General features: G+C 39.9%; 2 protein-coding genes across 14 annotated transcripts in view; both read left to right on the top strand.

The window, feature by feature from the left end:
* The first annotated feature begins 925 nt into the window (after window positions 1-925).
* On the top strand, window positions 926-4,786 carry osr2 (odd-skipped related transciption factor 2). Of its 4 annotated transcripts, none has more exons than XM_029130447.3 (4): window positions 926-1,172; window positions 3,025-3,711; window positions 3,934-4,033; window positions 4,296-4,786. In XM_029130447.3, exons 2-4 carry the CDS (start codon window positions 3,062-3,064, stop codon window positions 4,476-4,478), a joined length of 933 nt encoding a protein of 310 aa, XP_028986280.1. In that variant the 5' UTR covers window positions 926-1,172; window positions 3,025-3,061; the 3' UTR covers window positions 4,479-4,786. The 4 variants fall into 4 exon arrangements, with proteins under 4 accessions (XP_028986280.1, XP_028986283.1, XP_028986281.1 ...); XM_029130450.3 differs by having other exon boundaries at window positions 930-1,172; window positions 4,378-4,786; XM_029130448.3 differs by lacking the exon at window positions 926-1,172 and adding an exon at window positions 1,320-2,140.
* A 3,093-nt stretch (window positions 4,787-7,879) lies between these two features.
* LOC114842483 (intermembrane lipid transfer protein VPS13B-like) overlaps window positions 7,880-26,377 on the top strand; it is a 225,231-nt gene continuing 206,733 nt past the window's right edge. For all 10 annotated transcript variants that reach the window (XM_029128029.3, XM_029128025.3, XM_029128026.3 and 7 more), the window contains exons 1-4: window positions 7,880-8,031; window positions 9,104-9,262; window positions 11,731-11,874; window positions 23,320-23,437. In XM_029128029.3, the coding sequence (XP_028983862.1) occupies window positions 9,116-9,262; window positions 11,731-11,874; window positions 23,320-23,437 (409 nt within the window). In that variant the 5' untranslated portion in view covers window positions 7,880-8,031; window positions 9,104-9,115. The remainder of the gene's footprint in view (window positions 8,032-9,103; window positions 9,263-11,730; window positions 11,875-23,319; window positions 23,438-26,377) is intronic.

The following is a 26,377-nucleotide window of genomic DNA, read 5'->3' on the forward strand; positions in this document are numbered from 1 at the left end:
TGATAAAATGCGCAAAATAAACAGGTGATACCGCCGCCTAAAGCCTCATGTCAGTGACTGCGGGGACGCACTTTAACTTGTGATTGTCATTTTCACTACTTTAATTATGTATGCAAGCGTGATTAATTTCCAGTCACCTGTCAATATTCGTGACGTCTAAAGCTCAAGTAGAAGAAGGGGCCTGACGCTGCTTTGGTCCTTTTTTAATTAATAGTTATGATTTTTACACGCACAGTAAAGATTTACAGGCAAATTTATTTCCGAAAACAAATATAAAATTAAATAAGATCATTTTGTGGAGATCAATCTGTATAGTTAAAAAAACAAGGAACCTCCCCTAGCAACCCATCCATCAGCTTTTTATTCACATGATTTATACAATAAAAAATAAAAGCAAAACAAAGACATGTGTAGGTGTTTGCGTTGTATTTACCGTTGATGTCAGGATGATGTTTTTTCTGTCACCAGCCTTTTCTTTCTTACTCTCACCGCAATGAAATAATGTGATTTAATGTGTTGGTTTTGCAAGTGCCCTCTATTTTCCTAAATGGGGTCTACGGTTTCATAAAAAAAATCTTGTAAGCTGTTCAACTATCCAAAAGCACGTTTTCGAGAGCGTGGAGTCTGAGGGGGAAAAAACGATCAGGTTTTCCCCCTACGCTTCCAATCTTGTTTCCAAAAGAAGGTATCAGCCTTGGCTATATGGTATATGAGAGGTGTCAGAGGAGGCAGGTTGAGCCGAACACGCATCTCTGCAATGGTCTGGAGCCCTAGTTGCTATCCAAACACAAATAAACAGAGGAGGAACACTGGAGTTAATGATAGAGGACGGGGGGTGGAGGCGTGGCGGAGGGCGGGCTGAGCAGTGCGGAGCCCCGGAGCTTGAAAAGTGAACGACCGGTGAGCGTTACGCACACTTCCAGCTCCAGCTCCAGCTCCGAGCGACACTTCCACGCCGTTGCTGTCTCTCCGTCCGAACTTCTTCGCCTCTTTCCACAACTTGTCACGTCTGTGCAGACGCGCGAGACATGAACGCTGGCTGCTCGGCGACATAAAAGTTTCATGGACTTGGAACTTGGGAAACTTCTAGCGGCGTTTTATTGGAGCTCGTCGCTTCTATAGTGACTGTGGATTACTGACATACAGCAGGAGCTTTGGCAGCTTTGACTGGGGTAAGCGCGTGCCTGTCAGTGTGTCTCTCTCCTCAGGCGTGGGCACCGGCCCCACTCAGCCGCACTTTCTTTACACGGCTTTTATTCTGAAAAATAGTCTTTTACACATGGAGCAAAACACACAGGGCTCAACTTGTTAGTTTTGGAGCAAACTCTCCAAAGAGCGACGCTAGATCAGACGTTGTTTCTAGCGTGATTCTGATGATCAGCAGCTCGAGGTCATAGTTCATCCACGTTTTTGACGTCACCGGTCTCCGTCCGGTGCGCGGCGCGCGCCTGGACTGGGTACCGGCCTCTGTGGCAACTGTTGCGTTTGAGACGTAAAAGTTTCAGCCAAAAAAAGAACGAAGGCGGCTGGACTTCCAGCAGCGGGACAATGCTCGCGTGCTGCTGTCAAAGTGTAAATTGCGAAGCGGAAAGTCCAAAGGTTGTGGAGAGGAGAACGGGTTGAGCGACGCTCGTACGCGCCGCACGCGCGCAGAACAAGTGCCTGCACGGTTACTTATGTTGCACCTGTGCGAAATTATATTTAACCCCGCGCTGTCTGTGGACGAGGGGGGGGGGGGCGGCGGGGAGAGTGGAAAGAGCCACTAAAGAAACGTAACGACGTGACTGGAACAGGCGAGCGGACCTCCGGCTGCAGCGCGAGCAGGGCTCTCCCTGCGAAGCCCCGTCTCCACGTGCGAGGAGCGCCTCAATCACCGCCTTTTCAAATGTTCCGCGAGAAGGGAAAAACAAACGGGACAAAAGCAGAGCAGAAAAAAACAGTTTTTCCCCCCTTCTTCTAGTTTTTCTGCCTCCATCAGATGTAAAGGTCAGCTTCACTGGCGCACCGCCAGGCTTGAACTTGGACGGTGAACTTTCTCAGTGTGGGAAAACACAAGTTGTCATCCCCGCAGCTCCGTGGAACCGGGCCCTGCGCCTCCTCGCGCTGTCCACTCGTCTCACGCCGTGGGAAATAGGTGGAGGTCTGTTTTTATTTAAGGCCAACGTCGCTGTGTGTGAAAGTCAGGTAGAATGCCTTTATGTTATTTACTGCCGCCCTATACAAAAACGTGTAGCTTGAAATCCAATAGACTTAAAAGCAAAAAAAAATATTTGTAGCCCATAAAATGTACTGGCGACTGTCTACGGTCATAAAAATAAAAAGGCACATGCATTTCCAGCGATGATTAAAGTACCGTTCTTGGGCTTAATAGCCAGCGTTTGCGTGTTTTGCTCTGAGTCATGTTCGCGCACAGAAAACATACGCTATTTGATCTCTGCTGGAAAAAAATCAAACGTCTCCAAATCGACATACAGAGCACTTGTTTTGTATTGTGGAACACAACTACAACCGTCAAAAACAACGTGTCTTCTCTAATTACCCTGTGGCCCTGTGAGATTTAGTGCCTCGCATACTCGGCTGAATATGTAATTTGAAGTGTTAATCGGTGCCATATGAGTTGTTTTACACCCACTTAATTTCATAACAGTTTCAATGGTTGTTATTTATATTTCTGCTTTATTATAATTTACTTTGAAGATCATTTGCGCTTTCGAGTGATTCTTCTTCGTGTGTAAACTATACTGCTGCGCTTTTACAGGTTGTGAAGTTTATCAGCTCCGTGATTCTGAGCGATGTTTCAAAACACAGCAACATTTCTCCTCCCTTTCACGTCCGATAACTGAAGCTATAGATCTAATAACTTTTGTTTCCGCGAGACACAAGCCGTCATGTCAGATTAGAACACTCTTCACATATGGCCGCAAACAGCGGGCCATTCTTTGCCCGTTTTTGTGAGCACATAATTACTGACTCCAGCGTGGCATTTACGCGCAACACTCATGGTTTGGGATTTTCTCCCCTCAGGATTCTCGCCGTGTCTCCTGCGGAGGTCTGAGTCGACATGGGGAGCAAAGCCCTGCACGCGCCGATCCCGCTGCACCCGGCCCTCCAGCTCACCAACTACTCCTTCCTGCAGGCCGTCAACACGTTCCCCGCTGACCAGCTCCAGGGCCTCTACGGGCTCAGCGCTGTGCAAACCATGCACATGAACCACTGGACTCTTGGTTATCCGCACATCCAAGGACTTAGATCGACCATCACCGAGATGGCAGCCGCGCAAGGTCTGGTGGATCCCCGGATCCCCTTCCCGGCGATTCCCTTTACGGCTGCAGCGCAGCTTTTCCACCCGAAACAAACCATCGCGCACGGCCTCCCCGCGCTGCACAAAGACAGGCCGAGGTTCGACTTCGCCAACCTGGCCCTGGCCGCTACTCAGGAGGACCCGCCGAAAGCCGCGGATCTGGCCAAGCTGGCATCGGGACTAGGGGGAGCCATCACCGAGCTGAGCAAGCTGTCCCCGGACAGGAAACCGACCCGGGGCCGGCTCCCGTCCAAGACTAAAAAGGAATTTATTTGCAAGTTCTGCGGGAGGCATTTCACAAAGTCCTATAACCTGCTCATCCACGAGAGGACCCACACGGACGAGCGGCCGTACACCTGTGACATTTGCCACAAGGCTTTCAGACGACAAGATCATCTCAGAGACCACAGGTGAGATGCTTTTACACAGCGTGTTTACGTAGAAGAGGGGCTGAGCGTGTGTTGCTTTAAGTGACGTCTTACATCGACCAATTAAAGACGTTTTTATTTTAAACTCAGGCCTTTTGCCAGTTAGTTTATTAAGCTGCATACATGCACATGACTTTTTCACCCAGCCACAAACAAAGCCACGCACGTGCGGTCATTTCATGAAGTGTTATTTCTGTTTTACAGATACATCCACTCGAAGGAAAAACCATTCAAATGTCAGGAATGTGGGAAAGGATTCTGTCAGTCGCGAACTCTAGCCGTCCATAAAACCTTACATATGCAGGTAAGCTGGAAATATAACGATCACCATGACGCTGAGTGCTCACTGACGTATGATAACTAATGACCATAATTCACCTGTTACACGCGGTCTACTGCATGCACGGGGTTACAGAACGGCCAATTAACTAATAAAAATGTGAAAAAGGGTTTTAGAACAATGTGACTGTGACGCAAGTAGGTTTATTCAAATTGGTCAAATGTAATTGATAGACGTTCTATACAATTAAAGAGAATAATCCTTTGCTTGCTTTAAATCTAAACAGGAGTCTCCCCACAAATGCCCCACATGCGGAAGAACCTTTAATCAAAGAAGTAACCTGAAAACTCACCTTCTCACCCATACAGACATCAAGCCCTACAGCTGTGGCCGCTGCGGAAAGGTGTTTCGGCGCAACTGTGACTTGCGACGGCACAGTTTGACACACAGCCCACATCAGGACTACTAGGCTGGACAGAATAACAGAGTAGCAAAGGACAAAGGGCAGAAAGACTGTGTGACCCTTTGAAAGCAAAGACAGACCCCAAACCAGGACACGTTTTACCGCAGCGCGTTTTAGAGTGGGGATTTTTGTTGCACCTCAAGCGGAGACACCAGTGGAGCCAAAGGCCACCTGTAAATACCCAAGACCGTGTACATAATGTTGCTTTTTTATTTTCTTTTCTGACATTGAAAATATAAATTTGTCCAAAAAAACAATCATAAGTTTAAAGTATGTTAAATTGTATTTTAGAAATAATAAATACTTCCATGATATGTTTGCCTTCCTCTTTTTATTTTCTGAGTCCCACAGCTTAAAACACATATACTTGTTTGCTCAAAGCAGTGCTTGTAGAAAGCACTGGCCACGGTCGTCGAGTTAATAGACTATATGTTTACAGGCAGCCGGCAGCGAGAGCTTGGTGCGGCTGAACTGTTTTTATAGTGAGGCTCTAGAATGAGTTGGCAGAGAACAAAAGAAGATGATGAACAAGTGCATGCAGCAACAGCTGATTATAATGCAACACATACATTTGTTTAGCAAACCGATTATCATGAATTGATTAGCTTCTATGCAGCGCTGTGTGTCAGCGCCCCAGATTACTACGATCGATTATTACCTTCAATATCTAGAGCCTAGAAGCTGATCAGTAATATATTATCCGCATTAGCAGCCATAACGCGCCTTTATCTGCATTACCTCCGATATCGCCACTGACCAACAACGCAGTCACCAAGCGCAAAGTAAGCAAAGTAACGCACCGCGACGAGGCTCCACGTCAGTGATTCAGATATCACCGCAAACCTTTCAGATGCGTGCGGTGCGTTGTTTGGGAGCTTTTTCTAAAACTCAGACCTGCGTCAACCCGACTGACGCATTCACAGCCTCAAAGTTTCACCCGCTGTTCCCGTTTCACCCGAGGAGACGAGGTGGATAAATTAAACCTGTGCCTGTTTGTCTTATTGTTGTTCAAACGTGATTTTCCATAACAATATAAATTACTTGTATCGCACACTTTTCACTTCATCATGTTAATTAGGATTTTCAGAGCAATGGGTGTCAGACTTAAGCAACCTTACACATATTTTTTTTAATATGTGTACGCACGTACGTATGAACTCGAGCATTTGGATTTATTTATTCAATTTAACTTTTAATCTCTAATCGGAACAATATCAGTTTATTTATTAAAAAGGTGAAGACGGAAGACTCTGACGCGCCATTGATCTCCCTCTCTATCTTTCTTTAGGCCTTCGGGCCTGTTGTGTCATGATTTTACCAGCTAATCTCGACTCTTCACATTCACCTGAGAGAGCAATAGATCGCTCAAACATAGCATTTATTTTAAATGAGCTCCGGAATAGAGACTGGAATAAGAGACAGCAACAACAAAGTCTAATTAATTTTTACTGAGCACGGCAGGTTTTTATTTTAAATTGGTTTCTAAAAGGAAAGGCACCTGAAGAAGAGGAGGAAGAAGAAGATGATAACAACAACAACAACAACAACAACAACAACAACAACAACAACAACAACAATAATAATAATAATAATAATAATAATAATAAATATATTTTAAGTCAAACAAATTCCACAGATAAATTCCACAACAAACCCATTAATAAAAACTATTTTTTCCCCAAGAACTAATCTAAAATCTAAAATATTTTGGTAATCTCGCTTGATGTTTAGTGATACAAAATATTATACGCCAGTGTGTTTCAGGTGCACAGTAAAAAATGCATTTTCTAGAAAAATAAGTATACAGCTGCTGTGAGCCATAGGAACTCTATTTATGCATTTTGGTAGGTTTTATTTTTTCTCAGATTTGGTCTAAATAAATCTAAATCTTGTCCTACAAGGCTGAACGGTCAATTTGGTCAGATTATAATAGTGAATAACAACAACATCACGTTAGTACGTTAGGTTCCACACAGTGACCTTGCTTGAGCAGTAGGTGCTGTACAGGATAATATGAAAAATTTAATATTACAGACACGCGTGACAAAATGATATCACAGACCAACTTCACAAAACAGATTTCTGAATAATAACGGTGACTGCGCGCGTGCACGCATTCACTGAGGCACGCACGCCCACACTTGGCAACGAGTGGACAATCACACGGTGAACTTGATCGGCCTGTGCGGACTGTGTCCTCAGGGAGCTTTATCTACCTGGCAAGGGAGAGGCTGTGCTAGGCCGCTGTGTTGTAAATGTTACATTACAGCCCTGGGGAGAAGGCAGAGATAACTGCAAAAGTTGAGGTCAGGGTGAGCAGCGTGAGACGCACAAAGATGTTGAGCGTAGGTGAGGGGCTAAACATGTACAGCATGGATGGAAAAACAGGCTTCACTCTCTCCATCATCTATTCCCAGATGTCAGGATCCCGTACCCGTCCTGTACTGATTTAGTGAGGTCTGTACGACCTTCTTTGTACAAACGGTCATTTTTATCCTCCACTTCACTTATTGTCATAAGAACATTACACTCTTACATACATACATACACTGAATAATTAATTGTGATTTTTCATTTAAGTTTGTCATAGTTTAATCATGGTCAACCATGATGCTATAGCAACAACAGACGCGCCTTTTAATAGGACTCACCCTTTCTATGTAAGTTATAGCCTCTTTAGTTATTGCAAACAGCCTAAAGAGGATCTGTGTTGGTAATCACGACAAGGGGATTTCAGTTTACAGGTGGACTAAATACCTAAATACCGTCTTTAGAAAATCAGACACATCATCTGCGTTTATTTTATGACGTTTTATTTATTATGTATTTGCAGCGTAACCTGATTTATTATTGAAAGGCAGTTATTGCAATGGAATCGTAGGATAAATTCGATGTAGACTATTTGTACATCTATGAGCATCGTGCAGTAACGTTATCTATTAGTATTAAGTAGATGTGCTGTTTCATCTACAGCAAAAGTGAGCGTCCACTGCCATATAAGGTATAGGGGCGTGTTTATATCACGTGGATTGATGCCTTTCTGTTCTCCTCGTAATCTTTCTTTACACGAGAAATTGTTTTTTGTCGACCACAAGTAGCGTTTTTTTAAAGTTCATCGGCAAGTAACTCAAATGCTATATCCTTTAACTAATATTTTTTTATCAGAGTTAACTGAGATGCTTTTTGCGACAGTAATTAATTCAGAATGAGAGGATGTACGAGATATATGTTTGAAGTTTGCGTTAATTAATTGAAATATTTTTCTAGTAAACAATTACTAATACTCGTGCATATCAGAACATATCTAGTGCCTCGTTCACTTGCTATTCGGTTCACAGACTGCATACACTAGGGTATCTCTCGCAATGCGTGCATTTTAAGGTGAAACTCAAAGCTCCTATGGAAAGTAAAGGCACCAGCAATTCTACGGAAGCCGCTTCGGTGTTTACTGATGACGTTGGTACTGAAGCTGTTGAGAGATATGGCTAGCCGAAAAGATGTATAGGGTTAAAAGAACATTGAATTCAAGAAGTCATTAAAGGATACAAGCGAGAGGAAGGTAAACAAAGTCTTTTCAGAGAGTTCAGTTGCCACACGTTTATACCAGCTGAAGCGAAGTTAGTAACATGTACAGTAGTCGTAGTTAGCTTAGCATCTGTGCTCAGCTGCAGTTCGAATGACTGGAGAGTGCAACGTTAGCCAAGTTTACTGTGCATTAGCTAGTTACCAAATACGTTACATTGCGGTGATAACATTGTATTTAGTTACACTGACGTACAGTGTCTGCTGTAGACGTTACTTTGAAAGTTACATTAGCAATGCGGCTAAATTAGGCACTACAGTGAATAACACACTGAAATGTACTTAAAAACTAGGTAGCGAACGTCTTGGTTCATTGTAAATACTAGTAAACTATAATTGCTTTTAACGTCTGCAAAGAAGAATTTTAGTCTAGTGTTTAATAACTTAATTTCACTCTTAACTCTACCTGGGATATGTCTGATTCAGATTGAAACCACAACAATTGGCACTTTTAACATGAGGCTAACATGCCTTACATTTACATACTGTACTGGTGGGGCATGAATTTGAAATATTTGAAATAATATTGTAACATAACATAAAACCACCAACACAGTCCCTTTACATCTTGATCAGAACAGGCACCTGAACTGAATGTATCATTTTTAATTTACAGGTGGCGACTAAGAGCCACTGTTCTGCTGTTTTTTCAACTCTCCCTGCTGAATAACTTGATCAGGTGTGTCAGTTGGCTTTTCCAGCTGCTGATTGGCTCAATACACCTGGTCAAGATAATGAGTAGCTGCCAGAGCAGGGAGTGTTGAAAAACCAGCAGGGTTAGTAGCCTGCCCACCCTGTGAATTACACCCTCAGACTAGTGCTGCTCTGTGTCTATGCACATACTTTATATGCGTGTGTGTGTGTATGTATATGTATACTATATACATACACACACTGTACGCTATATACTACTATATATATGAAACTAAGATGATACTAAGACTACTCTACTAAGAAGGTACTAAGAAGATTAACATAACGGTAATATATTACATACACAACAAATAACAATGCAGTGACTTCACATTGGCTGTTTAATATTTGTTTAGGATAGGAGCAACATGTTGGAGTCCTATGTCACCCCGCTCCTCATGAGCTATGTGAACAAGTATATCAAGAATCTGAAACCAACTGACCTGCAGCTGTCGCTCTGGGGAGGAGATGTCGTGCTCAGCAAGTTGGACCTGAAACTTGATGTACTTGAACAGGTAATAAATGTTTTTTTTTTTTTCCAGAACTATGTCAGGAGAACTATATATATATCTTATTTCGAATGTGAGTTCGTGGAGCTGCGTATGGCCAGCACGATACAGCACGTATCACAGGACATAGGAGTTATTACTATATTATCTCTAGTTGGATCTGTCCAACTTAAAGAGCAGCTGCTAATGTTTTGTTACACAGCAACATCCTAACACACTGCTCGCTGTCAGGCCAATTAAAGCAACTTCCAATCACAAGTTTCATCACAGTTTCTTTAGGGTTAGGTCGGGTTTTGGTCTAGTTTTCAGAAGCAGTCAGAACCAACTCAAGGGAATAAAAAAATGTTTAACTTGTGGCAGATTGATCTACTCCAGACATGACAAGTATGAAAAAAAAATACTGTAGTGCAAAATCTCAGTAAATGCGTCAACATCCTCCAAAATGATAAAATGATTTTGATACAATATTTATGCCTGATTGAGAAGCACTGCTGCAGTTTTTCTGGCTTTAGCCAAAGGCAATGGAGCATGACCATACTGTCTACACTTTAGCTAAGATGTAGACATGACTGAGTAATATGCTACTGGAGCACATGCTTTTCCTTATACTATAATTGCGTATTAATTCTTTACTAAGCACTTTTCTTTATTCTTCATACAATTTGGTCCAATTTTTCGTGATTATTTTGTATAATAATTTTTGACTCAGTACATCACCACAGGGACGTTTAAATGAAACCATTAATGTGTGCTTTAAGTGTTGACTATCGGCATACTTTGAACGATTTATAAAATATTGTATAAACTGTTTAACAATTACAACTTTTTTATACATCAACCCACAAATTGTGGGAGCTTAGAAATAACAGATGGCTGCTCAGTTGTTAAACCTGGTGTAAGTTATTCGCTCATTGTTTCATGTACAAGAAAACAGATACATTATCTGAAGTTGATTTCAGTGTGACATTTGCACTTGGAAACTGTAAATATGTCACCAGATACATTTATCACAAAGCAGTAAGTCTAAAAAAGGAAGGAAGCTCTGATTCAAGTTGGCCATAACACATTTGAGAAAATCTTGTTGTGCTGACACAACATCATATGGACAGACTTGCAACATTCATCGGAAGAGAAGGAATCTGCCAAGCTCTGAAGTATATCACCTGATGTTTGAAGTGGTGGAGGTGGTTGTTTGATGTAGACATGTATGACCGCCAGAAAGCTGGTTCTCTGCCATTGATTCATAATGTGATAGCATTCAAATGCAGTAGAATGAATTCTCATTACATGTATGAGTTCCAAACATTTGGCAGTCGTTAATAGTAAAGTATTGGCAAGCTCGTTGAGCTTGACAATTTTATTTATGTTTATGTTCTGAGTGCCTAAATCAGAGGTCTGTGTATAGAAATAGTTGTAATTTCTAGATGGATTGTTTAATATTATGCCAAAACTCTTAAATTAAAGCTGCCACATCTTGATTGTTTTATGTGGTATGCTTATTGGTGGTGCCATAGCCAAAATATCACCGCACAAATAGTTATGGACCTGGTTGTATTTTTGTTTTATAAAGTAAAATGCTCATTGAGGAATATCATGTGCATTTTATTCCAGAGTATTATTTTGACACATTATTCATTCCCTGCTCTTTTCATATCTGGATTAGATCAGTCTGCAATAAGTTAAAATACTTTTTTCTTTTCTCTTGAGTGGTTTCCTGACTGCTTCTGAAGACCAGACCAAAACACTACTAACCCAGTAGATTGTATTGAAAGTTCTTATTGGAAGCAGCTTGAAGCCTACTGACAGTGAAAATCGTCTTGGGATTTTGCTGTGTAACAAAGTCTTGGCAGTCAGCCTCTGTTTTCATTAGTTTTATTGCATTTTATTTGGTCAAAATGCAATTAGAAATTTTTATTTCATATATATTGTAAAAAGCGAAACTTTGTGGGGGTAACTGAACAGATGTATTGTAAATCTATGACAGATTTACTTCTAAAACGTCTGGTTATTGTTTTTTTGGCTTGGTCGTACAGAAAAGTCATGTGAAGCCTTTGTGAAGGAAGTGTGTTTCTTTCTTGGGGCTCATTCTCACACAGCAAGATGCAGAGCAGAGATTTTTCTGCCTCTAAGAAAATCTGACTGATTTAGTCGAAAAAGAAACAAATATGTTGTGTAGTTGTTGTTGTTTTTACTGTCTTCTTGTCTTCAAGCATTATTTTCAAGAAGCTGTTAAGGTTGATGCAACATGAGTTCAGATGATCTTGAGAGCTTAATATACTGTGTTCCCACAAGAGATATGAAACTTTCGCAGGTTATTCTAAAAGTTCTATCCGTTCATTTTCCAAACCGCTGAATCCCATATGCGGGGTCGCAGGGGTGCTGGAGCCTAGGGAGGCAGGGTACACCCTGGACAGGTCGCCAGTCCATCGCAGGGCAACAAGTTTCTAAAAGTTTTTCTTTTTTAATTTCAACAGGAATTGAAGCTTCCCTTTACATTCATGAGTGGCCATATCCATGAGCTGCGTATCCATGTACCGTGGACCAAGCTGGGTTCAGAGCCTGTAGTCATCACCATCAACACCATGGAATGCATCCTCAAGCTGAGGGATGGAGCTCAGGTTAGTTCTGAATTTGTATGGAACACATTTGTCCTCCACCGCAGTTATTCTAAGACTAGCCAGACATTTATTGTTTTTTATTAGAAAATTAGCACATTACCATTTGATTGTTTTTAAGGCACTTAGTAAGAAGAGGTTAAACAGGTTACAGTAGTCAATGCTTAATGTGATAAATGGTCTTGAGTTTGTCTCTTGTTATTCATGCTTATGCAGTCACTTGCGAATTTTAAAGAAAATTAAATGCAAACGAAGAAACCAGGAGCAAATAAACAAGTGTCATAATGAGATGAGATTATGAATCTGCAGCTTTTTCAAAAAGTAATTTGGACTGTAATCAGCATTTTTAAAATATTCCGATGGAGAAAGATCACATTGGCAACTGCTGTGGTAACAGGCTGTAATTAGCAGCATATTCTAGAATCTGAAGATGCTGCGTGGTAATCCATATTATCAGAATGAAGTATAAACACATGGTGTTTTGGTTTGTCATGACATATCCTTTTACTTTTAATTTGATTAATCACTGCATAAACCATAAATATACTTTTTTAGATTTTGCCATCTAAAATGTTTGGTTGTTATTTTCCAAATTTGGTTTTATAAAGAATACAATAAAACTCCACATGACACAAGTTTTAGTATGAAATGTCACTTTAAGCCCTATCATGCATCATTTGGACAATAACTTGTGAAAAGCTATCCAAAAGAAAAAAATATTGATTTTATTTTTTCTTTAAAGAATAATTTCATTTCAATATCTAAAGGCTTAATTTCTTTGAATAACTTTGACCAGGCTTTGCCACCCATGCAGTTTGCAAACGTGTAGCTCGGCACTGAGTCTTTATGGGAAGGTTGAAGTTTCAAGGCCAGATGTCCCAAAAGAAACACATTTCAAGGGGAGTCAATTACAGTTAATTATATAGACTGCACCAAAAAGATTTGTAACACATGAGCCTGAGTTGCCCTGAACTAATGGTAAATATACTTTGCAGGTGGCTACAATGGAAATTAGATTTTTTTCTTAAAGTAAACCTCCAGCTTATATAACAGTCTTATGGTTATGCAATGCACAAGTGAAGGAGCAACTATTTGTTGCAGGTGTTTTCTAAAGTCAAATCAGTATTTATGGGGAATTGACAAATAATGTGAGGCAAAGCCAAACTCTTTTTAAATGTGGAGCTTCTATACTTCTCAGTTAGTTTGTTGAGAGACAGAACGCTGACTACTGTGTCCGTAGGTCAAGAAAAGTCTGTATGATATTTATTTAATCTAAATGACACTTTCAACTTGGTTAGATCATTAGAACAGTAGAGCTTATCATGTTGTAAATGTAGTGAGAGAAGTCTGGTCACCATAGAGAAAATTTGCCTGATTGAGCCTTTGTCACACTGCCCTTTTACAAACATATTCTTTTGGGGGTAGATATCTGGTTCATACACACGCCAGAAACTTATCCAGTTTCATTTGATTCTTGTGAGTATCAAAGAGTATGGCATAAGTGTAGGCAAATCCTGGGACATGACAGTTCACCTTGAAGCATTCAAACTGAGTTATGACCTAAAGGATTAAAAAAAAGATATGTATATGGAAATTGAAATATTTTAAGATTTGTAGATTAGTTTAGTTTCTTTGGTCCAAGACAGGAACTTTGTGGTTGGCCTCATGTGGCCAAAGTGTGGAAATGATAAATGATATCATTAATATGGTTTGTTTTCATAATTGCAGTTAGAGCCTGAACGCTGGCCTGTAAAAACATCCTTATGTCTTTTGAAGTTCATTAAGGGTTGTGTAATTTAACCGGAATTATTCGGACCTTTTTAATGTTCGCGTTTCCCCTCGAGAGGCGCTGGGTAATATTAGGGATATTCAGATTGCTCAACAGGGCCCATCTGCAAAGCACCGAGAGCGGCTCACAATTATAGTTTCCAGCAAAAGTGGAAATTTGGGTGTTTAGCAGCAGTCTGAGATTACAGCTCCTGCTGACAGTGTAATTGCTTAAAATAAGCTGTAATGAGGACTCGTAGTGCAGAATGTATGGCAGTAGAAAAAATGTTAACTTGTTTTTGACATTAATTTTACAAACCAGAAGCCATTTACAAACAGAATGGATGGTTTTACTTAACAGTATTACTGTAACTTGATAGTGGTACAGCTGGCATTATTAGAGGTATAGACATTGTAAATGTCTATGTGTGCGTGCATGTGTGTGTATGTGTGTGCACGCACGCTTAAAGAACTGCAGCCTTTGTTTAGCTTTCAGGTTTTTTTGTATATGTAAATGATCCAGTCTTGTATTTCCTGTTCATGTATCAGTTGGATTAATATGGGCAGCTCTATGTTAAATTAAAGTAAGCTCTGGCCTATGCCTAAGAGCCTAATGTATGTAACAGGAGATTGGTCATGGGGATCAAAGGGTTCTGTACTTGTCAACTCGAGGCAAAGACAAACTCAGTTTGGCCCCTTCTGAGTTCAGTTCAGATCAGTGAACTGTGTCCATTATAAATAAAACATTAATTTGGAACTTGTTGCTTCACCAGTGAAAATATGGTTTTAAAATATGCTAATATATTTTGATTGGTAAGTTGTTACATGGCACTGTGCATTTGGTTTAAAGTAGTACTAACCCCTTTGACTACCTCTATCCTATGGACATAGATCAATAAAATCTTTGGAGGGAAAGAACTATGCAGCTCATTGTAAGAGCAGTTATTTGTACATTGTTGTAGTCCTAATGGATATTCACCAGCTTGAAGTCATGAACTAATGAAAGACTCAACAGCTAACATTGCTTAATTGTGGGAGCTTTTTTTTGTATGCATTTAGTTAAATTGCTCCAGATGTTAAAGATGAGGTGTTATCAGTAAAGACGGAAAGGAACTGGCTGAATAGTGTTACAATAATGCTCTCAGACACCCTTTATTTTTTACGAGACGAAGATAAGGGCTTGGGTTTACTGAAGAGAGCCTTCTGGTTTTGGCTCTACTTATTGCTTGAACTGGGAGTTTATGGCCACTGAGTGCATTTGCCACTGATGTGGAGTTTTGGATTGATGAATTGCCTCAAGATGATTTTAGGAGTCTTGAGACTTGTTGTTTTGACAAATGGTCCAACTTGTCCCTTTCTATTCCTTCCAAAGTATTTTTAGATCTTTACGCCCACGAAACTCATATAAACTCTCTTTATTAAATATTCCATTACTAATTTTCCTGACAATAGACAAACAATTGTTATTTATGATTAACAAATGTCTATATGTTATACAGGAGATAGAAATATTAATGAAATACTTACATATTTTCAAACATTGTGATGTCAGGAGCAGAGTTATTTCAGGATTTGCCACCTACTGGTTTACTCCACAACCTTCACGCTAATCCTTTATAAACTATCCATTCTTTATATAAATGGTTGTGGTTTACAATGAGAAATGTAATATTGATTGGGTGTGAATGTTTTGTATTGACAATGAACAAATGAGGACTGCATTGTTGTGTCAGTTAGCTAAACATTTAACATGCAATCTAATGTACTGTACCTTCACTGTATGAAGTTATGAAAAGCAAAAGGAAAGAGTTAATCAAGTAAGAAAAATAGCCTGTGGCAGTATGCAATCAGATCCAGCACAAACTGGATAATCTCCGTCCCAGTGCCATCTGGAAGTCTGGCCTTTGATTCTCTGGCTTACAGGGAGCTAATGGCTTATATAGATTGCTACATAAATCTGTCTGATCATCAGCTCAGTGGTTCCTTGTTCTCAGGACTGAGGACACAGAGGATGAAGACATAGGCCCTTTTTTGACTGTAAATAATAAAATGATGGGGTGAAGTTGGCACAGTATGCATTCCCAAGGCAGGTTGGAAGCATGGCATGTGCCCTGATGAGAGACATTGTGTGTCCTGATGTCTATGCTTGGAAGTGGTTCTGAATTCATCTGAGGCTATGAACATGACGCTTTCAGCACTTTGAATTCCACTAAATGCTTACATGTATTGCATTGGACCTATTGCACTGGGTTGTGTTGAGCATTCAAAACTTATTTGAAGCATATGCATAAGTGTGTCATTGCAGCAGAGGGGCTTGTACCCAGCCGCCATCGTCAAGATCCAGTGTTTCATTGCTTCTTTGTCTTTTGAGGTTAGTTTTCTGGTGGCTTGAGCCTAAATCAGCTCATCAGACAGTCATCAGACACAGGAAAGCATTAAGGGATATTTGTATGCAGTGACTTCCTGCATACAGTGAGTCAAGTGGTGATCAATACATTCTGGGCAGGATGCTGCCACTCCACAGTTTAATCCATGCTTTCAGGCCATCCGGTCTACACCAATCCCTCAGTGGAGTCTATTACTTGCTTGGTTGTTCTACTGACATGAAGTCAGGAAAACGATTACCTTGAAATTAAGCCTGATGGTTAATTTAATAGTCGTTTTTTGACAGAAAAAGTCTGGTGTGTGCGTGTGTGCGTTTGTTTGTTGCGTATTTTCCTATCAAAGTGAGGACATTTTGACAACACTTCTTAACCCTCAAACAGGAGAGTTTTAGGAGGGTTTGTGATTTTAGGGCTGAGGTTAGAATTGAGTTTTGGTTCAGATTAAAGCAAAGGTTAGATGTCTGCCTTTAGTTGTGATGGTTAGAGTTAGGGTAAGGGGCTAAGGAAGGCATTATGGCAATGGAGGTCCTCACTTTGACGTAAGTACAAGTTGTGTGTGTGTGTGTGTGTGTGTATACACATACATACATACATTCATACGTGTGTATATACACACATCTATCTCAGTGTAGGTAGGATGTATGACTCTGTTACACAAAATGTGGGTGGTCTGCTTTTTATGTCTAAGGGTAAGAGTGTGTTTCCTTCAGGAAACCCTCACCTCACCTATGAATGATTCTGCTCAAATAAAAAAAATATTTATGCTATACAGTGGCAGACCATTTTAACCAGTAAAATCACATATGCAGTTAAAATTATGTGCAAGATAATCTTCAACATATTTAACATGTAAGTTCTTAAAGACAGAGAAATACTAATTCTGATATGTTTCAGAAGCAGCTCTTTTGGTCTAAGTGTGTTTGTACATGAGTTAGATTCCACTTGTTCCAGTGTGTGCTGGAATTGGTGGTGTTTGCTTTTATCTTTGTTGGCCTGGGCCCCTGCAATGTGTGTGTAAGAGAGGAAGAATGTAATATGAATAACTGAATAACACGTCACTTCGTGGTGGGGGAGAGAAGGAAAGGAGGTTGTGTAGAGAAAGCATATGGTTAACTGAAAAGATAATAAACATGCAGATGTTGGAAGGTGTCTATCTGCCCAGTTTGACATCTAACACATGCTTCTTTTAAAATGAAATATAAGTATTTTAAGCTTTTATTCTGTGTGGGATCACAGTGTTTGTCAGTAGTCTCTGTGTGTCCGTTTCCAATTAACAATTTTAACAACCATTTTAGCTTTCTTTCCAGCTCTGGTACATTTCCAGGAAAAATTATTAAATAAATATCTTAAAAAACATTACATATGCTTGCCATAATGCAGTTTTTGCTTCCTTTTAGATAGTAGAGATAACGGAAGAAAAATAATAACATGGAATAACATTAAATAGTATCATCAGTTTATGCCATTTTCACATTTCATGAAATGGAAAGCTTTAAATAAGTAACACACAAGATTTCAATCTATGGGATAAAAATAGAAAAGGAATCTAGCATGAGCATTTCTTGTGTAGATGTCACTTGTGTGTATTTGTAGTTTCAGCAATATATTTTTTTAAATTACACCATTTTAACTGATTCTTAACTTTTATCTTATCACTATTTATCTCAATTTCCCTTTTAATTTAGCTGAATTAAAGCACTAGCTTATTTTTGAGATGTTGTAGGAACACAGATTCACCAGTGTTGACAGTGACTCTTTGAAACATCTTAGTATTTCTCTTAGGTGAGCAAATAGGTGAATAGATACACTCACCTATTAGGTTCTAAAGTAGCTGTTCTAGCTGAGTCAGCCATCACTTTCATTGTAGCATTTTGCTTGTATCATTCAATGGTTGTGTATTAATGCTAAAAAGCGAGGTTTTTGACATAAATCGCTATTGTATAATAATCTTCTTTTAGGAATTTGATTTGAAAATTCAAAGTCAGCTTCAAAGTTTGTTTGGGAATTCCCCACGTGTGGCATGTGTGCGTGTGTGTATGTGCGTGTGTGTATGTGTATGTGCGTGTGTGTGTGTGTGTAGGTTTTATTGTAGCTAACACATTGCAGTTATTAGCATTAAGGGGTAGCTGTGCCAGCATAAGCAGCATGCCTCACATGCTCAGCCTGGGTTTGTGGTTAGCTGATGGAGACATCAGAAGAACCAGAGCCTCTCAGATCTAAATCAGGAATAATTTTGCCTTCTTTCCCATTCTCTTGCTGTGCCTCCATCATTTCAACTTTTTTCCATTTTCCTTGCTGTTAAAAGAAAAAAAATCAATGAAGCTTTAATATACCACCCTTTTGTTGTAAGAAGCTGTAAAATAATAAATCTGTTAATAGAAAAAAGTGCCTTAAGTAAGATTTTAAGTTGAAGTTCTCATTTTTAAAAAATAAGAAAAATATGATCAGGGTCATAGTAGAAGAGTGCAATGATAAACATACATCAGCACTGGTCACCAATGTGTGTAAAGTCCTTCCTTGGTTTGGCATGTAATTGGTTGATTAAAGATTGCTTTTACTATGACTTGAAGTTCCTTAAAAAAGTAATGGTGGGAAGTGCAATGAAAAATATCTCAGTCTTCTTTGTAATGTCTGCTGAGCTGTTTACTGTTGTATATGAGTAAAATAAGGATTTTATACAGTGACTTGTGATTTATTGTAATGATGCTATACTCCCCAATAGGTTTTTGTCTTACACTGGATTCCTTGTCTGTCTTTGCTGTTATTCTAGGCATTTTGAAGGCAGATATTAAGCATAGCTAGTTTGACTTGGGTAGTGTGGAGGCACTCTTGGCAGCGACCACCAGCATGACATCACCAGTGCTGTCATTCTGATTCCTTTTTAAAGTGAAATATTTTTCTAATTGCCCACTCCCTTTTTGGCACATGTTTTGGAACGTAGTCCTTGGTCTTCCCTTTTTAATGAACGTGTTATAGTTTTGTGTGTGCTTGGAAGTGAAGCTACAGTAGTGCTTACACTAACAACGTGCAAGGATGAAACGTGTGACGCTTAGAGGTGATGCATAGCTTGTTAAGAGTCCCTCTGTTTTAAAATGTTCCCAACAATCTTACTCCATAATTGTATTTGCAGCAAATATACTATATCGGCACAAAGGTTTGGATGTATGTAATGAATGTAAAGTACAGATTGTGGACTGTGTTTGTTGCATGTGCACAGCTGGGTTTTTCAAAGAAACACTTATCATTACCATTAACATGGCCAGTTCTTCTGTTTGACAGCACTTTAAGCCCAGCCTTTAAAAAAAACCCTAAAGGTGCACTTCCTCACTTACACTGGGTCACACTTTTTCACACAATTTGCTCAGCACAAGGCTAAGGAATACACCAGCTGAACCTGCATAGCACAGTAATGTTTACATTTCGGGATCATTTCATAAGTGGAGCACATCAGTTGTAAATGGGAATTTTCTTTCCCAGTTGTGGATTTAATTTCTTGAGAGAGTAAGCGAGGGACCACATTTTTGTAATGAGCTGTTTTCGTTTAGATAATTATTCAGAATGTCACCGATGTGATATTTATCTGGGTTCATTTCGGGCTCTAATCCCTCCAGTCTGCCACAGATTCCAGCTGCACAGCTCTACTGTGTGTTTGCGTGTGGGTCTTCAGACTTAGTCAGATTGTTTGTATATGTATGTATGTCTTATGCATGTAAAGTGTCTTATAGCATAGTTCTATTTGGTGTCATAATGGTAATATTAGCAACCTCATTTATGATTGTTTTTGAGTAAAGCGCTAACTGGCAGTGGCCTTTAAGCCCTTTTTCGGTATGAGGGGAAAATGAAACCTGTCTTTAATCATGGTGTAATGGCTTTCTGCATTTGTTACAGTTTCATTAAAAACCCATTAGCAGCTAATTTTTAGTTGAGCTGATGGATGTGTTCGAAGCCAAGGAATGTTAAAGAAAAGGTAATTTGAGTCAGCTGTGATGATCTCTGTTTTCTTCAGCTTACATTCCAGTGGGGTCGTCATCAATGGACTAAGCAGTGTAAAAAGTGTAAAAGGGGTGGCTGCATACCATTTGACATGACTGGAACCATCCCAAAATGTGACTGTATGTTTGAAACACTGAACCACTTTTCATGTGTCATTTTCTTTTGGTGCCAGATGGAAACAATTCTAATGAGAACCAGGGTCATCACTGTGAAAAACAAGCTTCTGATTAGTGAGTTATGGATCGGATGAGAAGTTTTAGAATAAACATGGAGCGGAAGATGATGATAGTGGTGGCAACAAACTAGGATTTTAGAATTTTAAAAAAGGTCATTGAATTTTGGAAGTTCAAGAACAGATATGGTGAAAGGAACAATGACAGGTGAAGGGGCGAAAGTAGGAGCAAGCTGGCATGAGGAGAAAGGAATCTACTGAGCACTGCGCTCCATCATATGTGCAGCGTGTCACACTGTTCTCTGGCAGCCAGGCTTTTTATTAGGTTTGGAGAAAGTTAAATGGCAAAAATGTGCCGTGCTTTTGTTGGAGAGAGGAGGTCTTATTGCTGGAATCTCCCCAGGGATGGTCGTCTGTGGGCCCTGACATGGTGGACAGGGCCTCCACTTGTCAGGCCCAGTGTGTGTGTGTGTTTGTATGTATATATGAGTGATCTGGAGAAGGAGGGGGGTTGTTTGAGATAAGGAGCTATTGGGTTTCCTTCATTTATTTTCTCACTCCATAGGCGTTCACCCTCCACTGCTTGGCCTCCAATCTCCAGGCCTGCTGCTTTGATGTCAGCATGAGTTTGCCAGTAACCTGCAGAGGGAACAAAAACAAAAACACAACGTGTTTACCCAGTGATGGTCTTCTGCGTAGTGCCATTGATTTGCTGAACTGTGTGATTTGAGCAGTGTTTGTTTGGCTGCCAAACATTTTTATTTTTATCTGGTTCTACTGGTCATGAGAATATACTTAATATACTGTAGTGTTTGGAAATATACATGGGACAATATTGTTTTCTGGCTAACACAGAGCCCAAAATGATGGGAGCTTTTATTCATTTATTAGTTTCACACTTTGCTAATTAACACATATATTTGTCTCTGTAGACTAAAACAATTTTAAAGTGTATCTTACGTTCAGTGCCCCACTAGCTATTCTCCCATTACACTGTTTACATTTCTGCTTGCCCTGACCTGGAATGATCCACTTACTGAAAGAAATTCCTTCTTTTTTATCACATCTACCAGTTTACACATAAGTTACACAGCCAGCGGACATTGTGACTTTACTAGTTACTGTGAGATACAGCTAGTTTGTTTGTTCTTGGACAACTGACAGTGTTTAGATCGGTGCTGCTTCTAATAGCTGGAGGTGGAAATGGGGTACAGCTAATGAATTGAGTAGCTCAGTTGAGGGTCGACCCCCCCCCCCCCCCCCCCCCCCCCCACACACACACACACACACACACACACACACATACACACACATGATCAACACACTAGCTCCTGGTCCCTGACTGAGCCAGACGTCTGCAAGGGGACAGAGGTCAGGTCTGGCTTTCCTGTACCCTAACCCTCCATGGGTGCCCACTTACCCTCTGAGTAGGAGGTCCCCTTCACCTGTCACTCATACTGCCTGAACTACTACTCTCTTTTTCTGTGCCTCTGAAATTCACTGATATTTATTATTAGATTATTTTGACTCTCTTAATTTTCCCCACTTGTCTCTAGTCGTAAGTTTAAATTGCTGCTAAAACTCTGGTCAGCAGCTGAGTCTAGATGCCTGCAAGGGAAGCGACCCCCACTTTTTTTTGTTCCCTCCATTTTACCCTCCTCGGTCCCTCCATTCATCCCTCTCTGTCCTGTTCCCTGCTGTGGCATTGCAAGTATCAGTTTACTCAGCAGCAGCTGAGGCAGGCTTCATTTGTCCCAAGGCTTCCTTCGCAAAAGGCATTTTTGCCCCTAGAGAATTGCTCGCTGCCCACAGTGACATTGAACGCTTAATTGCGCTACTTCCAAATTTGACAGTTTTGTGTTTTAGTGGCAGTTTGAGGTGTTGAACTCATTGTACCCTTGGCCTGCAGGGCTACGCATTCCTTTAGGTATAGCTGGAGTTTGCTTTCTGATGCATATAGCATATAGTGATGTCAGCATGCAAGTCTGTCTCATTATAAACATAGCTCTTCTGAAAATCTGCCATATTATGTTGTAATGTGATATTTCTAAATATAGTAGATGCAACTTTTAATGTGTTGACAAGTTAACAAATGACCCTCGAATGAGTGAATTTACGTCTTATTATTTACCAATCTCTGTTCTTTGAAACCTTGATGAGGTATTTATTACTTCTCCCCCTTTTGTTTATCAGATCCCACCACTCACTGATGGGGGGAAAAACTGCTTACGTAATGCAATTCTGCCGCGAAGGCCCTTATTAAAGTAACATGTGAAGTAAAGTAAATGTCTTCACTGTCTCTTCTGGCAAATTCATGTTTATTCTACTGCACAACTTAAATTATGCAAATTATGCATAAACTTACTTACTACTTGGCGGCTGTCAGAGTAATGGATTCTTTGTCATTATATAAAGCATCAAAACTTGAGGTGCTGAATCAAAACGCTCTGATCAAATCAAAGCCAAAACTATGATTATTCATGTCCCTGTTAAAACATAACAGATCAGTGCCAAGACGTGGAAGCACCATGGCAAATAGACTCTTTAAAAGGGATTTGGTTTTCTGGCTTAAACTTAAGAATAATGTTTATTTCATTGATCAGCATCATCAATACATTTTTTGTTTTGCTAAGCTTGATTTAGTTTGCATTTCCGCAGCAGTAGCTTTAGTAAAAGGACAGTATTTGGCATTGAGTTGAACCACATTGCCTCACCCCTCCACTGTTTCTCCCCATGACCCTATAGTTTTAATTCCGCCTTGTACCAAAACAAAAATTTTACATAAATGTATCCAGATTTTGTAATTTTGCATTCCCTGGCTAACTTGGTGTTGGTCCTAAGTGCAGATGATATGAGTTGTTGTGGAGGAGAGACCTTCACCCTTCTCATTCAAGGACCAGAGTTTATTTGTAGAGCCCACAGTGATGGGAGGAAGGTTAGTGAGGAGATTAGATGTGATGGGGCCTCAAAACAGTAGTATATATTATACACTCGCCATATGATTCTTCTGCTCGTTGCTCTTTGTACACACAGGTACCTCCACTGTCTATAGTGAAGTACACATACTTTGTGTACCTCAGTTTAGAACTGCACTAACCTTCTGTTTTGGATATTGTTGTTTGTTTTTTCAAGGATGACCATGAGAGCGGGTCTAGCTCCACCAGTCGTAGTGTCTCAGACAGCTCGAAGGCCGTAGCCAAGCCTCGCCGCCTCCAGCAGGCTTCCCCCAGTGACCCGGACCTGCCCCCAGGTGAGTGATGGCCCTGGGGCCACTAAGGCTATTTTACCTCCCTGCCCAGAGAATGACCACCAGAGTGGACTCACCATCAGTGGGGGAGGAGAGCGCAGCAGTGTGAGAAAAGATTAGAGCCAATATACACTAATGAGTCCTGGTTTTGTCTTCTAGCCTTTATCACATTGATTTATATGCATTTAGTTAGTTAGCAGCTCAGTGACTCCAGCACAAACCATCACTTTTATATAAATTACCATGTTGGATTTTATTGTACTCTAGGTGATATCTTTTGCACTGGCAGAAATGTTCTTAGCAGGATCAGCTGTGTAACACTACATTTTTGCTAGTGTAAATCAGTAGAGTGTGGGGGATGTGTCTGTGATAAATCACAGTGATGGCTCTTATCAACAAGGCCACTTGACCACATGCCTCCTGCAGGGCCATGAATTCCTCGGCTGCATCACTCCACTTTATAGAACATCACAAAGGAGGGCCTTGTTTGATTAGGGCTGCAATGGACTTTTAAAAATATTTATGACCTTTTTATAATCAATCAACTTGTAACTAATGTACACATACCTCATACTGGCTAGTAAAATTTGTTTATGTTGGCTAAGTCGGGGCAATGTGGCAACTTTGTATGGTGATCAGTAATAATGTGTTGACGGTCTAATTTAAATTGAACTGTAAACATCATAATTTCATGTTGTTCCCTCGTGAAGTAACATTCATGGATATGAGCGATTTGCATTATTACACCTAGGGTACGGATACAAATACGTCACCTCTTGGAGAGAAAAATTTTTTTCCAAATGTGAACTGCCTATTAACAAACAAATTAATAATGCATATCAGACGAGTTGAATTATATTAATAGCTAACACTGTTTCTAAAGTTTTGTACAAAAATAATTTTAAATAATATTAACAACGTCCTGTTTTGTGTGGCTGTACATGGTTTGTAATTTTTTTTACAGTTTGTTAGAATTTAAATTTAAAATGCTAGTCAGATAGATCCTGATTTTAATTAAAAGATGACAATATAATATTTTAACTTTGCTGACTAAGGGCATTTAGTAAAATAAACTTCCTATGTGTAAAAGTGAGTAAAAAGAGGAGAAATTCCAAAGAAAACTATATGATAACAGAGAGAGGTAGGGTCTTCAGATTCAGCCTAACACCACCACCATAAGCCTAATTTCCAGACTGCCCTATCCATGAATATATAATCCTACACTGACTCGCTGTACCTGGGGAGGATCTATTTCCAGGACTGATGTTATGAGATAATATCTCTCCCCAGCTGTTAAAGCACGGTGCATGTCCCAGATCTCCCAGGTGTGTGTCTGTGTGATGACGAGCCCGTGTGTAACATTGTCTTTGTTCATTTAGTGTATCTGTGCTCATTTGTCTGCACACCTTACACTGTTCCAGCTGTGCAGCTTGTTTCAGCCCATTGCAGACTGCAGAGACAACGGTGGGGTCAGAGGTTGAAGGACCTAAGGAAGTCGATGCTGTAATTCCAGCTTCCCTAATTAAGCGGTATAGGTTGAGAGTTAGATGAGCTGAAGCTAACCTGCTATGACTTAGAGGTTATTTTCCTAAGAATAGGATACAAAACAAACCTATCTGGGTTCATTTAATGCAGGGAAGTTAGATTTTTAAAAACATACACAATTCAGAATCTCATGACAGCAAACGTGTGTAATTACATAGACATTTATTTATTGGTCTCACAAGTACCTTAGTTTAAACTTTGGAATTGAAAAATGGATTTAGCTGTTTGTTCAAATCCTATAAAAACAACAACTGGATATCCCCTAAAACAGTTATTTAAAAAAAATAAATATATGAAAAAGAACGATAGAAGAACATTTTAGAGACTTGGCGGGTATAAGGAGTGTAACAGGTGTGTTACACTCCTCATACACATGTTTTTCCCAGAAGGTAATTACTGGATGTGTTTCTGTGATGCCATCACAACGTCTCTCTAAATGTAATGTATTTCACTCTTGTTCCTTTCTCATAGGGACTACCCCAAAATTCTCAGGATATTTTACCAATGTACTAGAAACTTCTACTCTTTTGAATTCAGTATTTATTTAAGCGATTTGAGAGTTGTTTTTAAGACTTTAGATGGTGTTCCAGCTTTTTTAGGGATCTAAACTGTAAAACATGAGGACATCTCTTTTGTTTTTAATCTAGTAATAATGTCAGTGCATTTAAATGTATGTGCATGTTGTGAGTGTCTAAACTTGGTTAAAATAGACAGTGGATCTTTCTTCTGTTGTAAATTTATGCTGTAGCAAACAGACTTGGGTTAGCTTAAATTCTGCTTCAGAAAATGTTGATTGTAAGGTACTAATATAAAGAAGGTGTTTGTACAGTCCTGCAGAATGTTCCAATTACTTTATTATACGTTTCGGGATGACAATTAAACAGGAATTATAGACGTTAGTACTACTTAAAATGTGTTCTGTCACACATTGGCTGTTGCAGGTACTGCTTTGTTTATGTTGCCAACTGTACTAAATAACATCTGACAGCTGACTTAATACATTCATTGTCTGCCTGGACTTGTCAGTCTGTCTATCGACGTCTATTAGCTGGATAGCCGGATAGCTGCTAATACTTTCCATATACATGAAAAATTGTGAGCATGGACAGTTTAGTGTTCCTTTCCTGTACTACACAGAAGAGAGTGCTTGGTCTGTTCTATGATCACATATAAAGGAGCAGGGTTTTCCATTCATTTTATGGTTGAGCAGTTTTAAGTGGGTTCTTTCCCTGTGGGCCACGGCACAGGTGCTGGTTGTGTCAATTGTTTACAGAAGTTCATAGCAGTGTGCTGACTCGCAGAGAGACGGATTTGGGCCCCTGGACTTGGTGCAGGGCAAAAAGAGGTATGGTGTAAGAAAGTATGAAGGAGAGAGACACCCTGACATGAGTAAATTAA

Source organism: Betta splendens, chromosome 16, assembly GCF_900634795.4.
Source record: "Betta splendens chromosome 16, fBetSpl5.4, whole genome shotgun sequence".
NCBI classification, from domain to species: Eukaryota; Metazoa; Chordata; class Actinopteri; order Anabantiformes; family Osphronemidae; genus Betta; species Betta splendens.

Excerpts from the sequence above, each read along its gene's own strand:
- osr2 (XM_029130447.3), top strand. The coding sequence starts at position 3,062 with ATGGGGAGCAAAGCCCTGCACGCGCCGATCCCGCTGCACCCGGCCCTC. Across the intron at positions 3,712-3,933 it reads GATCATCTCAGAGACCACAG|ATACATCCACTCGAAGGAAA; the intron begins GTGAGATGCTTT and ends TCTGTTTTACAG. Across the intron at positions 4,034-4,295 it reads ATAAAACCTTACATATGCAG|GAGTCTCCCCACAAATGCCC; the intron begins GTAAGCTGGAAA and ends AAATCTAAACAG.